At 36.8% G+C, this 14,652-nt stretch overlaps 1 protein-coding gene across 11 annotated transcripts in view; it reads right to left on the reverse strand.

The window, feature by feature from the left end:
- DOCK4 (dedicator of cytokinesis 4) overlaps positions 1 to 14,652 on the reverse strand; it is a 236,737-nt gene that overhangs the window by 34,230 nt on the left and 187,855 nt on the right. For 9 of the 11 annotated variants that reach the window (XM_065836787.2, XM_071803294.1, XM_071803300.1 and 6 more), the window contains 7 exons: positions 13,903 to 14,003; positions 13,187 to 13,245; positions 10,917 to 11,065; positions 9,334 to 9,419; positions 4,080 to 4,106; positions 3,814 to 3,909; positions 2,428 to 2,488 (listed from right to left, as the gene is read on the reverse strand). In XM_065836787.2, the coding sequence (XP_065692859.2) occupies positions 2,428 to 2,488; positions 3,814 to 3,909; positions 4,080 to 4,106; positions 9,334 to 9,419; positions 10,917 to 11,065; positions 13,187 to 13,245; positions 13,903 to 14,003 (579 nt within the window). The remainder of the gene's footprint in view (positions 1 to 2,427; positions 2,489 to 3,813; positions 3,910 to 4,079; positions 4,107 to 9,333; positions 9,420 to 10,916; positions 11,066 to 13,186; positions 13,246 to 13,902; positions 14,004 to 14,652) is intronic. The other 2 variants (XM_071803296.1, XM_071803295.1) reach the window with 1 other exon arrangement.

Here is a 14,652-nt window from a genome sequence, read left to right on the forward strand (position 1 = left end):
CACCTTTATAATTCAAAGACTTCTCCTTTCCTCCTACAAAGTGCAGATCAGAAACATATGCTTTTCTTTGGAACAGAAAATGAAAAGGTATCTTTTTGTATGTTTGTATTTACCTGCCTGAAAAAAAAAAAAAAAACAAAAAACAATACAATCCGTGATATAGAATTGTGAGGAATAAAGCGTAAAAATCAAGACAAAATATGGTACGGAACTGCAATACGAGGCTTCTTGGCTCTTAGCCCTGAGCACTAAAGACTCCAGTAATTGTCACAAACCTGAACTACACAAATCAACTAGTTCTCCTCTGAAGCTCAGCTCTGACAATGTCCAGTGGGTCTGTCAGGCAGACCATGGCCAGACAATCCAGTCACAGCTCAGGAAATACATCATGCTAATAAAGGTGCCCTGTGCTTTTTCAACGAACTATTTCAAGACTTAAAATTTAACAGATGTAGTGTTCAAAAGGGGACATAGATGTTTTTCCTAAGAAAAAAACAGCTTGAAAACAACATTCAAACAGGCAATGTGGACATGTTCTACTTAAAAGGCATGATGTCATATGCCAGTGTAAAGAACCACAGGAAAATCTCCTTTTTCTAAGAAGAAGATATAATTTTAAATTAATAAAACCTGCAATATCAATTAAATGTCAAACCACAATGAGAATCAGATATGCCTGAGAAAAACTCCTCAGTGAGTTACCAAAAGTTATTCGATATACTCTCAATGCTTTCGTACAGCTCTGTGATGAGAGAGTTATTTCACGAGAAATTCAACTTTTCAATAGGAGTAAGGTGATTCTTATGCAAAAGGAACTAACTCCTTTAGACACCTCTTAAACCAGCTTTTCCAAACAAGCATTACTAATGTGAAACCTACTCCAGATGATTCAGAGGGTAGGAGAGTAGGTAAAAAGTTCCTGCTTCCTCTTTTCATGTAAGTTATTGCTGCCGGTGCATACCCTTCTGTATATTTCATGATGTGGCATAATTCCAGTTCATTTTATAATTTGGTTAACTTGGACAGTTCTGTTTCCCAGAAGAACAGTATATACCTCTATAGTAAAACAATGTAAAAATTCTCTTCTCATGCCAACCAGTCCTCTCATCTCTGGAAGTCAGAATACCTTCAAAGTAGTAGTGAAAAATGAACTATTGCTTCTTCCTCTGGACTTCAACTAATTTTAACGGTATACATTCCTGTAATTTCTCATCACATGAAACATCTTTTGAGTTGACAACCAGTTTATCCATCATATGGGAAAGCAAATGTCTTAAAATTTGTGGACTACTTTCGTAATTTGAATTTCATTTTCAAAATTTGGCATTTGTTGTTTTTCTGGTGTGCAAATAGTATTAAAATTTGTCTGAAAATTATTATTAGGATATGAAATCTGCCTTAGCCTGTACAAGTAATTGAAAATCCCATTAAAAACTATTATGGTGTTTTGAGGTTTTTAAATATTTGGATTTTCTTTTCGTGCAAATCTTGGATAATTTGCTAATAATAGTTTAAAAACTCCTTAGTGATAGGATGAAAATAATCCAGGTGCTTTACAGAATTCAAATCATGCCAGAGATTCGGACAGAAAGCCAGCTGCTCTGCAGCTATGTAGTAAACATCATCCCTATTTAGAGAGAACTATTTTCCCACTGAAGAAATCCTTTATTCTCTTATGTATAACTGCTACTTAGAAGTGATACCAAATTGTTTCACTGACGTCAAAAATGCAGAATTACAAGTCAGCTTATTCTGTTTTTTTCCCTAGCTAAAAATACAGATTTCCAAAACATGCACCATGAAAACAAGAAACTTTCCAAGGTTAACGGAAGTCAACCAACTTGTCAGTGGAAACTGGCCTCGAACCAAAATGTATCTTGTAAGCAAAAATGAAATCTTTTTCATATTACAAATTGGTACTGTTGGTTTGTTGCAATGATGATAACAAGGGAAGAAGAGGTCTTGAGCAGCATTTCTGGCTCTTCTAGGAAGAGAAGAGATAGCCTGCAGTCTTCAGGAGATATCACATATCATATGTCATAAGAACCAACCTGCATCGGTTATCAGGGAAGAAGGGAAACAGGAGAAATCATGTACGTTTTGTCTGGAGAAGCTGTTTATTATTTGCTTTATAAACTCAGAGACTAAATAAACTTTGGTGAAGTTTATCCATCAGGAAGAGACTGAAAACTGAATAAAGCAGTATTCAAAATCTCTCAGAGCCCAACTATAAAATGCTGAGGAAGACTAACTGCCCACTGTATCAATTTCAACCTGAAAAAAAAATCAGGGATCCTAAGTGCAGAATTATTCCGTCAACTTCTACTCAAACTGCATCGAGAAGCAAGGTACCCCCTATTCAAATGTGTGGCTGTGTACTAGAAAATTCTCAACTGAAATACAAAAGGGAAAAAGTATTATACAAACCAAAAGGCTAACAGTGCAGCCAATCTTCTTGCCATCCACTTCTCCCATTTTCATGCAGTCCCTAAAAGAGAAAGTAATGAAAGTCAAAAGGAATGACATTTATCCTCGCATAGGGAAGCATACCTCAGAAAACAGACAAAGTGCAGCACAAAAACTTGTGTTGCCACAGGCAAGAGAATGCTGTGAATGAGGGAATGGGCAGGGATGAGTCTGCTTTCTTCACCTGAATTCGTTACAGAGTTACAGCATTAGCTCCTCCTCCGTGAAAAAAAGCAGAATGATGCTGACCTCCTCTGTAAAATGCTCCAAGATCCACCAAATTTTCCTCAGCAGTACTTTGTAATTGGTATAATTTATTGTTTGGGGAGGTAACAGGTCTGACCCCCAAGTCAAAATTTAAAATGGAACACTCAGAGTTTGATTAAAACAAAGTTGAAAATAGTGTCAGTATAACCATACTGGAGTACAAAACTAAGAGGCTGACATCACCATGCAGTCATCAAAAGAAATTTAACGTAGTTTTAAAACATTCTTGCATTTGTAAGCTAAACAATCATCCCAAATATTCTCATAAGCATCAGTATGCACAACTGTTTTGAAAAATGTTGGATGGAGAGCCCTGAAGATTGTAATCAAACAAATCTGTGAAGGGCAATAGCACTGCCAAGGGTTCTAGAAATTAAGAGCTCGGTCTCTTTGTTGACAAAATTGCTTTTCTTTCAAACTATCAGTGAGGATAGCAAGTGGAGCATGAGGTCTTACTAGTGTACCTCATGGAATTGGGGGAAAAAACTAACACTTAAGCTCTACAAAGTGCTACAACTGATGACAATAAGGTAAGCTGAAACCTAAAGTTCTAGACAAAATTCAACAGGGACAGAGAAAAATCTCTCTTAGTCTCCCACTCCTAAAAGGGAGTATATGTCTCTTATTTCCCTCTCCTTTGTTCATGTGGTACAGTCAGATGTGAGCTCCTCACCCAAAGATTGTATCTTTGTACACATACTTGCTGTGCTGGCTGACACTACAACTAAGCATGATTGACACAGTAATAAGAATTTTACATAGTCTGTAAAACAACTGTCAGGTATTAGTATTGAGCTCTGTGTCTTCAGACAGACTTGAGTCACTAACCTACAACCAAAAGTTCCAGTATTCCTTGATAGGAAACTTGTGCAAGCCACTGGATTTTCATACCATGGGGAGGCTAGTGGGTTGGTTTTCAGCCAAGCTTGTTTTATTGTCCTCTTGACTAAGCAGCTGCTGTCAGAGAGCCTGAACATGTATAGTTGATGTATCCACATGTAGTCACCACTTGCACAAGATCATCATATCTACCTCCTAATATTTTGAAGATCCTACTTATAAATTGCGATAATCACTCACCTGTAGTCCAGTAACCTCTCCATGAGGCGAGTCACAGTGGCGATTAATGAAACGCCACTTTCCCTCCATGTTTCCCGCTCAATTTTCTTCAGCAGACTGAAAAAAAAAAAAAAAAGCCAGAACAATTTCACCGTTTATTTTTAACTGTCACTATGACAACCACTCTGCTTTTACCATTGCCTTAATACCTTAGCAACATCTTCAACAGTTACGTTTTCTTTTACAAACACCCTCCCAAGAAGCACAATTTGCAAACAATGTCTTACCTAGGATAAGGACCAAAAAGTGGAATTCTAGTCCAGGAAGCATTGACAAAACAAATGATTTTCATATTAGCTGCATCAGGTTAAAATATATCCAATACCTAATTTTCAGAATATGTTAATATCCCAAAGACTTAACAGAACTCTTACATAAAATACATTAATTTCATGCTGATACTTCAGAAAATGGGGAGTTTAAATATGTTCCTAGAAAAGAATATTTTTCCACTCAGCATACCTTCTCAATCAAACCTCAACTTTTTTAACAAAGATTTTTCCTTCTCTCCCCTCTAATATTTCAGTACGTATGAAAGTTAAGAATGGGAAAGGGATTTTAATATGATTATTCCCCCTCTACACATAATGTTTCCTTCTGAGAACTTACTATCATGCACATGTAAAATTCCATTAGTTTAAACTGTCATAAGTTTCATTATTAAAAATCGTCGTGTTGACTTCTTACACCAATGTGAATGCAGATCACAAATTCGAGTGAAAAGATTTCAAAAAGGTGTCTTAAGTGGAGCTGTCAGTAATACTATACTTAATATTTCTTTCTGTTATAGGCCTCTGATTTCCACTGCTGAAGTTTATCAAATAGTAATCATTTGGGCATGGGTATCCAACATTTCCTCTCTGAAACAGCACAATAAAATATTTCTCTACTAAGTTGTGTTACTTTTATGGTTTGCTGCAGGACCTCAGATGGACAACATGTCCACAGAGGTATTTTGGCAGTCCACCTGAAAAACACACTCAGGTATGGTTTACTTAGAAGTCTCTGAAAATTGCCACATCCATATACTCAGAGCTTTTCAGAGAGATGTTAATAGCATCTCCAAACCTTCTGCCTGCAGTGGGCAAGCTGTCAGCTCCACTGACCTTCATCTATACTGAGCATGTTCAGGCCCATAAAACTCCCACATTCAGATTTCACCAACCATAGAACAGTGCCCAGTAACTCCTACATGCCAACTGCACTAGCGATACGCTCCAGCTCTGTTCAGCTCCGCACATACACGGAGATGTCGCAGATGCAATTCTCCAAACTAATTTGACCTCAATGAAGCTGTGCTCTGATGGAAGCAAGGAGGAAACACTGATCTTCATTCTGCACCCTTGTATCGGTCTTAGACTTACTTCTTCACTTTAGGAGGCAATCAGGTGTCTTTCCCTCACATTCAGAGACTGGCAAAGACAGACGACAAGGCCATCCTTAACCAGAAGAGGCTGAAGCACTAACCTGGTATTTCTGCTTTCCATACAGAATACACAGGCTGAATTCTCTTTTAAACCCCTTATGTTCCTTTCAATACAACTTTTTGTGTTTAACAAGAAATAAGAGTAAAGCCTTTTACATTACTAAGCACTGATTACTGCACTGATTTTTTCTTTCTGTTGCCTTTCACCTTTGTGTTAAACAGGAACATTTCACAGCCTAAATTAATAAAAATAATTACCTACAGTTCCCATAGAAAACCAGTAGAATTACTTCTCTTTTTAAACAGATGGTTTTCATAGGTATTTGACTAATGCACATTCTTTATAAATGTATTGGCATATTCATTATAAATATACAATTTCTACAAATGGGTTGTATAGATACATTCAAAGTACTTATTTAAACTGACATCAATGACGTCAGTTGAACAATTTTATGACTCGCTTTCTGATGCTTGCCTCCCCCTCTCCACCACAATGCACAGAACAAACACCCAGAATGAAAAAGCTACTCATATATATCCCTTGGCTTCCTCATGGTTATATCTAGATGGAGTTAAATTCCTGTTACTTACAGGTCCCAAAGCATAGCCAAGATGCTAAGTTCTACAAAGCACTAAGGGGGATAAAGAACATAGAGAAACAATGAAAATGCTTCTGCCTTATCCATGCTACTATAGGCTAACCTCTGGGCTCACCTGAACAGCTGTTAGTTTTGGTGTTATTTTTTTGTTTGTTTTTTAACCTTGGGTTCCCAAGAATAAGAGAGTACAGTGGGGACTCAGAGGATGAGAGTTCTCCAGGGACGAACACCAGACTTAGAACCATGTTCAGGCTTGCCCAACAATGTAGTAAGTGGATTTTATATGGTTAAGCCCCAGAATTATCCAGACCACTGACTCACTGCCATCTAATCCTAGAGGTGCCTTAAAATATCTGTATGTCTATTTTGGAGTATAGAGTCCTCCAGGTATAGCCAGAGGTTCTCTCACCTAGTCAGACGGGTCAAAGTCAAACTTTGCTGCAGAAGTTCAGATATCAGTGAGGAGATACTCAAACCCCACAAAAATATTCAGAAGGGCTCTAAAATACTCAGTGCAGGAAGAGTTTAATGGGCTGGACAGTGCTGAATTCAGCCATGCAACTGAGGGAAGAAATTAAGACCAAAGACAGCATATGAGCTGTAGCAGTCATCACTTTTATTCTAACAGCTTCAGGGCTAGAAAAACCGTCCACAAACTGGCAGAGCTCAGTATCAAATGCCTAATCAGCTTGAATGTTTGCTCCTTTTTCTTCAAAGAGAAGCCTCGTCATCAGGCCTCCAGTGGAGCTCACTAGCCCAGGTTTTGTGCTTCAATAATGTGGCCACCTAAGCTCCAAACCTGAAATGGCTTGTGTTAGGCCAGACTAGAATACAGCTACAGAAGCAGCATCCATAGGATTTAGAACAAAGGAGTTACTTGAGTACATCCCTTGGCTTCCAAGGATTTTGTTCCAACTACCAACTGTTTAATAAAGCAAACTCATTATTTCCCCTGTGCTAATTAATTGCCAATTCACAGTGTAAATGTAGATCAGGACACCTTTCATACCACGATTACACTGCATAGCAATTACATCTGGTTTCTCATGATAGCAAAATGTTCACTACTCTGTGCTTTGCAGCTCTTCCAAGGACATCAGGAGCTAATCACTGAGTGGTCACATTCAAGTCCTTGGAAAGACATTGATTGAAAACAATCAGCAGTCATCTTCCCCCCTGCTTTTGCTATGTCTTTTCATTTGATAAAGATAATTCCATTATAAGCAGTGAATTCTAAGTACATAACGTTTTAGGTATGTTCAGGGATGCTTATAATTTATCCTTCAAAACAGAAGACACTGAAAGGAAAGATGCAGTGTTTGTCTCTGGAAATAAAGCTGTTAACGTGGAAGCTGAGAGATTTAAACCCACTTTCTGATTCAGACAAAATAAACAAAAAGCATGACAAAACCTGAAAGTGTAACACCCACTGCAGTTACTAGACCATATCTAAAGTAGGTGTGTGCATCCCCTACCTCCCAACTGTACCTATCAAAACCAAACCCACCAAGTCTTCAGAAAGATCAGGTAATATTGCAGCATTTGCTTTCACTAAAGACTACAAAACCACTGCTTGCTGCAAAACTATATTACTGTCTCTCAGCCCTTGGGTACACACCACATCTCTGTCACTTCAGCCTGAACAAGTCTGCTTTCTTGTATTGTCTGAAGACACTGTAATATTAGTTAGTTTAAATTACCTATGTAAGAAATAAAAAAAAAGAAGAAATCTCAGGCTAACTGACCCTATTCCTTGCATTTGTCTCCCTTAAACTGTCCATCTGATTTTAATAATTTTCCTTCACATACCCTACAACACTATGTCCTCCTCCATTTTAGATTAGTATCTTCTGCAAGCTTTCCTCTTGAGAGTTGTTAATATATGGAGTTAAATCAGGAAAAAACATGACTATAAATAATAGTCTTCTTAAGCTGGAAGTGAACTTGAGCAGTTGCTCTGAAATTTCCCAATGAGTTTAGTTTTAACTTGTTATACCAGAACAGAAACAACATGTATACTGATGCTGCGAGACATTTTAAAATTGAAATTACTGTGACTAAGTCTTCAGCATTTAGATTTATAAAAGGCTCTCACCACTTTTCACTGTATCTTGTTTAACATCCCCCAGTTTAAATCTAACTCAAAACTGTAAAAAAAAGAAATCAGTATCTATGTTTCATACCAATATGCTTTCATATAGAACTTTAAGTTATTTCAGTGACAGACATCCTGATGTATTTTGCACAGGAGAATGCTTGTAGACTTCATTTTATAATCAGAGATTTTCCCTTAATGACTTAATTTCAAAGTTAGAATACTGTGTTATTAAAATATTGAAATGATTTTACCTTTTATTATCGTTACTGAGATTCTGAAAAATTTCTTGAATAATTACGAGAAAGTTCTGCTTTAGCATACTGTACTGTTGTTTACCATTATTCACCCATTTCCATAATACTCTGCCTAATCTCTCTACCCACTTTTGCTTCTGTAAATGATAAATACTTAGGAACTCTATTTTTTTCAACTCAATACAATTACAGATTATTGTATGTTTGCTATGCACAGACACTGAGATTTGAATGTTGCTATTTAAGCAAAGACAACAGAGCTAGAACTAATACTAAAGGAGGAGGAATGGGTAAACAAAAAGATCGTGTGTTTAACAGTACTAAAGAATACACAGCTTGGAATCCTGAAGATGAACAATACATCTCCTATTAAACACACCAGAAATAAGTTAAATCATCCACTCAGGTGGAATTGAGTTCTGAGGAACAACAGAGAGTTCAGTTAGTTATTTTGTACCTGTACTCTGTCACAATCCTTACTTCAGTCAATAGGAAAACTTATGGGCTACCTTATGGACTTCAACATTATTATTATTATTAGCTTTTCCTATTAGATTTCAGTGATGTGTCATTTATTAAAATATACTAAAAACTTAACAACTAATTTATAAAACAAAGCAAAATAATAAGAAATAATCTTATCAGAATAAATAACATCTATTAATCAAGAAATCAACAAGTGACATTACACAGACGAGTACAAGTTTCTGGTAACAGAAGATTACTTACTGAACAGCTTTTTGTTGAAATCTCATGCCTCGTTTTCAAAATGCTCCATTTGAACTGTACCTGGCTATACAATTATGAAGCATTTCTTGCTTTTCTGATTTTAAAATTAGTAGGTAAAGAGAACGTTCTGTGATACAGCAGATTTAGCCTTTCTCAATTATTGCTGCATGCAAGAAATACAGCCAGACTTTACCGATGCCATACAACACCACTAAATGTTTTATGCCTCAGATTTTCAGAAAAAAAAAGAAAAAAGTAAAAGAAAAAATGAGATTCACAACTGTTTCAAGCGTTACTTCTCTACAATGACATTAACATCTGATACAATGATCCAAACTCCAGGAATTAGTGTAAGATAAACATATTACTCACATACTGTTGAAGAGCTCTCGGTATGTTTCGTCACCTTTACCTTCCGACATTAGGCTGTCCAGTTTGTCAATCAGTTTTGCTTCCACCTGCAACATATAAGTGTGGTGTAAACAACTTCTTTTCCTTTAATGAGATCAGAGAAAACTGAGAGAAGATTTGTTTTTATGTAAGGGACTTTCCTAAATGCAAATCTTAGAATGATTGGTCAATCATGTAAATCTGATAATACACTTCATCTCTTTGAAGCTGTTATCATTCCCAAGGTTTGTGGGGTTTTCTTTTTTTGGTGTTTTTTTTCTTTTTTCTTTTTTTTTTTTTTTTTGAGGGAGGGAGCTAATTTAAATTGAGCAACGTGACTTTAAAACTACAGGCTGAGTAGCATTTGCTGCTGCTAAGGCAGCTATCTATTTATGGAGTCAGACAAAAAGCACACAGCCCAAATAAATTGCCTGAATTCTCACTGCAGAGAAAACAACAAAAAACCTCGTATTTACTGAACTGCACCCCAGTCTTTATAAATTAATTTTTATAAATGTCTGTACTGTTCAGAACACTTGGGGGCTCAGACTTGCTCTCCCAACCTTCCTTACCTGCTTGTGTATTTGGCTAGAAACCCAATGTACTGCATTTATGTATTAGCTATCGAAGAAACTTGCAGAATATATCTGGTGGCTAATGACTCTTTCAATGCATATTTTAAACTGTATTGATTATAAAAAATACAGAGAAGTGAGGCTACACTGCGTGTTAATATTTCGAACCTCTTTTTTAGCAGTAATACATTAGCAACCACAAATCTAGGGCAGAAGCCAAGCTGTTGTCAAGATATTTTATTAGATAATAAATCTACTACAATTTACATTTAAACCCAAGCTGAAAACACAGAGAAGCAGAATGAGCAGATACTTTCCCTCTCCTTGTTAACAGTTCTATGGTGATTTTTAACAATAACTTATATATTGATAGTGAAAAGCTACCTACTTAAATCACATGCACTCCTCCGTTCTTAATAGTTTGCTTTGTGTTTCAGATACAGCTCCCACCCTAAGCATTATGATTGCCTGGGTGTAATTCAAATACTTCTGTTTTCCTTCATTTGAAGCAGCAGGAAGGAGAGCACTGAGAAATGGTTTGCAGCAGCCTGAAAGAACTGAGTGGGAGCTGCAGGAGCAGATGGCACACTTCGTCGTTCCTTCCTAGCCCGCTAAGAAGGTGTTTGAGCAGCAAGAATACTTGGATCCTTAGAGAAGAACATTCCTCAGAACGACCATCTGATCTTTTTTCGTACTAACTGGAAGAGAAGCTAATTGAATCCTATCTAACCAGTAGCCTGTACTGCTGTAAAGTAGAGATGAAAAATACCACAACAAAATCAGCAGATTTTACTCATTGTCTTACATTACTAACATGACAGCATCAATTGGAGAATCCTACTATCCCTGCAGAGAGTTAAAAAGGGAAAACCTGGTAATCCCTCTCCAACAGGTCTAATGTTGTGGCTGTGTTCTTCACCCTGAGCCATCAGTGGCTCCTGAAGTGCTTGAATTTCAGTCCTGTTTTATAAACATCTTCCGATACAGTACCTGCTTAAAGTTGCCACTTCGCCTTTGCTCCCAGTCCATCATGTCATGGAAAATGGGGATCATTACATTCCTCAGGTCAGGCTGAGGGATCAAAGTCACTTCCAGGAAGGGGCCAATCAATGCTGGAATAAAGTGAAGCTTGTGTTCCCCTAAAATGAAAACAAACACAAACTTGAATTGGGTGTCCTGTGAGCTTTCACACAATTCAAATATCATCTGAAGAATTAAAAAATAGATAGATTATTTTATCTCATGTCCATCACAGCACAGGCTATTTCTTAAGCCCAGAAAGTGCAGAGAAAAGCTGGAAACAATAGAAGAATATAAGTCCAATATAATTAATCAGATTTCATTATGCAATACTGAGTTCAGAAGTGACAGTGGGTTATTCTGTATCCCAAGTTAGTCTTCCAAAAGGAGAACAAAGAGACAAAAGGACTCTCTGGGCATTTCACTTATTTTTCACAGGAGTGGTTTGGTTTCTAAGCCCTACATTCTTTTGTTTACAAAATGGTTAACTGTCTGATAGTACGTGCTCATCAAAAAGAGGTACTTTAACATTTACCTATCTTTAGTTTTGTGAGTACAGAAATGGAAGTACATGTTTTGACTGCAGGAAAGGGAAGATGTGACTCAGCTGTTCTCAAAACAACTTGCTTTAAAATCAGCGTTGAAACATCTTCCAACAACTCACCGCATTCTACTTTGCAGAAACCACAAAACTAAGTGCTTGTCAGGAAAGCTAGAAATGGCATACAATGAAGACTGACCATTTAGTTTCAGTTTTCCAGGAGAAAGACTTCTTGTATCTTCAGAATAGGGGGATTACGAATCACCATGCACTGACTTTCCAAGCAGGGAATTAATTTCTGTCCCAGTCGACCTCTGGATATTCCAATGGAGAGTCAGCCCTACCTGCTGTTCTGTTTGGTGCCTGTGTTCGTCCAAAGGAAAACCAGAATTCCCTTTGCTGGAAACATCTTGGGATTCATATCCATATGAAAGCGAGGTGACTGTACAAGGATCAAGGCTTATGATGAATCTTACTGCTAAGGGAACTGTAAAATGCTGACTAGCATAACACCAATTATATGAATTGTCCTGACTACAGTACTTAATTTAACAAATTACCAGATGAACTCCATATTGTACCCCGCACAATGCTACTGAAAGGCATCATGATTCCCTCCTTGCCCATACACTGGTTTTCCATTCAGCCGCAAACAGTGTGAGCGAGGAGATGATGCACACTAAGGTCTTAGCGTAGAACACAGGAAGGAGATGAGACCCAGGAGCGGATCCTGGATATACCAGTTTAGAAATACCCATCGTTTAGCCAAATAACTTAGAAGGATGCCTTCGAGCAACACTAAATACTGTAAACAAGTAAAATATGCTATACCACAAATGTTAACAAGATATTAATAGGCAAATATTTCTTATTTTGAATATTTCTCTTTCTAGTCCAGGCTGATCAGAAAGACCAGTTTTTTTACAATTACATATCTTGCTGGGGAAAAGACTTATAGAATTAGGATGGCAGTATCTCAGTAACCACCAATGGTCTTCATATCTTTAATGAGCCCTTCAATGAATGAACCATAGAATAATTGCAATATAAAGACGACAAATGTAGTGTCCAAATCTGCTACTCAGTTTTGATTTTCCTCCCAAACAACATCTAATTGCGTTTCTCTGGGGCTCACACTTTCAAATAGTTTGCACAGTTATTGCTTATAAATATAAAAATGTTCCTAAGTTTATATCCAAGCCTATATTTTTCTCATGTTGTCCAGTGTGTCACTTACACATCAGTCACTAATTTTTTTATGCCTTTATATTTTAGTGCAACTAGGACTTAGGGGAAGATTTGATGCAAATCCAGCATCTCAAGAGAGCTTCAGAATTATGATTTATGCCTGTTCCTTAAACTGTCTGGCAACAGAATTAAAGTTGTGAACCTAAGTGTATTTTCAGGCATAATAATTCTGCCCCAAAAGAGCAATACTTTCTTTTCTAATTCTCTCTGATGATACTCTTTCAGTTTTCTTTGAAGAAACTCAGATACAGTATCCAGGTTTAGAAAGCTGAGTTTAGCTATAGAGAACTGAACTACAGATGACCGGGGTTTGACTAAACTTGAATCAAGACTTCATGGGAGCTTGGTTATCAATAACTCTTCTATCACTGCCAAGCGTATTTAATAGGTGAAGAAATAATAATTGTTTTTTTCATTCTATGAGCTACTGATGTTGTGTTTAATTACTTACCTAAATTTTGCCACATGCTGAAGATTTCACATCCCATTGTTACCCGCATGTCACCATATCTGAAATGTATTAAAAAAGTAAAGCAAAAGAGTAAAAGATCATTTAAGAAAATCTGCCATTCTGTTAAATTGTTAAACTAAGTGTCTCATTTATAGTCCATAAAATACTACTTTAAAAGTGATGTTTTCTTCCGAGGTTTTGCCCCTTCTGTTGTACCCAGCTGCGAGTGGATTCCTAAATCCAGGTTTATTTACAATATTGTCAAAAGTACCAGTTCTTTCTAAATGTTATACATCAGTAACACAGCTGTGACGCAAAAGGTATTTTTTGCAGCAATATGCTGTAGTTCTCTGGGAGAAAATAATTTTGCTTTAGCCTAAAGAAATACAATTAATTCATACAGACAGCAGTGCAGTGCCTGGCAGGAACACCTGAACCAGTCTGAACCAGCTTATCCACAAACTGGAAATCAGTGTTGGCACTCCGGCAACATGAGTATTTTGCTCCCAAGATCTGAACCAATTTGGACACTTCTGCAAAGGCTCTATCAGCTCTGAAGACCTATGCAAAGGGCGAGAACCAACTCTCACTGTAGTCAGTGGAAACACCGTTACCACTATCTTTTTGGTAGACCTTCTTCCAATCCCCCATATGTCTTCCATTTTGATAAGTGCTTGATCTATTACAGTATTCTAGAAGCTGACAGCAGTACTTACTTTTCTAAAACCTTTTTCTTCTTGGAAGGTGTGAACATCTCCAGTTGCAGACATAACTGGTTTATAAAAATGACAGCAAGAAAAAAGTAGGAATCCCAAATCTACAATAAGCATATGGTATTCGGTTATTTCATTTTCTCAGTACCACCATTTTATGACCACTCAAGATGCAAATTTTCAAATCATATCACTTGTTTCTGTCTCAACTAATAAATTATTCACACTGTTTTTGACTAAATGTCTTTGCATCCAAATATATTTTTCACCAACCCCAAAATGTTCAGCAGAAATAAATCTATTTTACATATTCTACATCTCTTAAATGTAAAGGTTTCAGAGTTGCAAATATTTTTCATCCCTCCAAATCAGAAAACTTTACCTTCTAAATTTGAAAACTTTTTTTTGTATATTTAAATAGAAGACTACAAAAAGTTATGCCTCTAAGTCCAAAACCAAAAAAATATCTGACATCTCAAAAGCAATTACATAATAGAACTGCCATTTTCTGGCCTGTCCTCCTTTGTAATATTACTTGCAAGTCTCACTTGCTGCAGGCTTCACTGTACAAAACTGAACCCAGGTTTTGTTAACATATTGCAAATATAAAAATGTTTTGTGCACATCCTCTCTGAATCAGATGTTGAGACTTCTACTTAGAAGACTTAAAGATAAATTTAAAGGTAAATTTAAAATACATTAAAATATTCATTATAACCCACTTATAGATGATTCCATGGCGGGAGGATAAAG

This window comes from Patagioenas fasciata, chromosome 1, assembly GCF_037038585.1.
Source record: "Patagioenas fasciata isolate bPatFas1 chromosome 1, bPatFas1.hap1, whole genome shotgun sequence".
Taxonomy (NCBI): Eukaryota; Metazoa; Chordata; class Aves; order Columbiformes; family Columbidae; genus Patagioenas; species Patagioenas fasciata.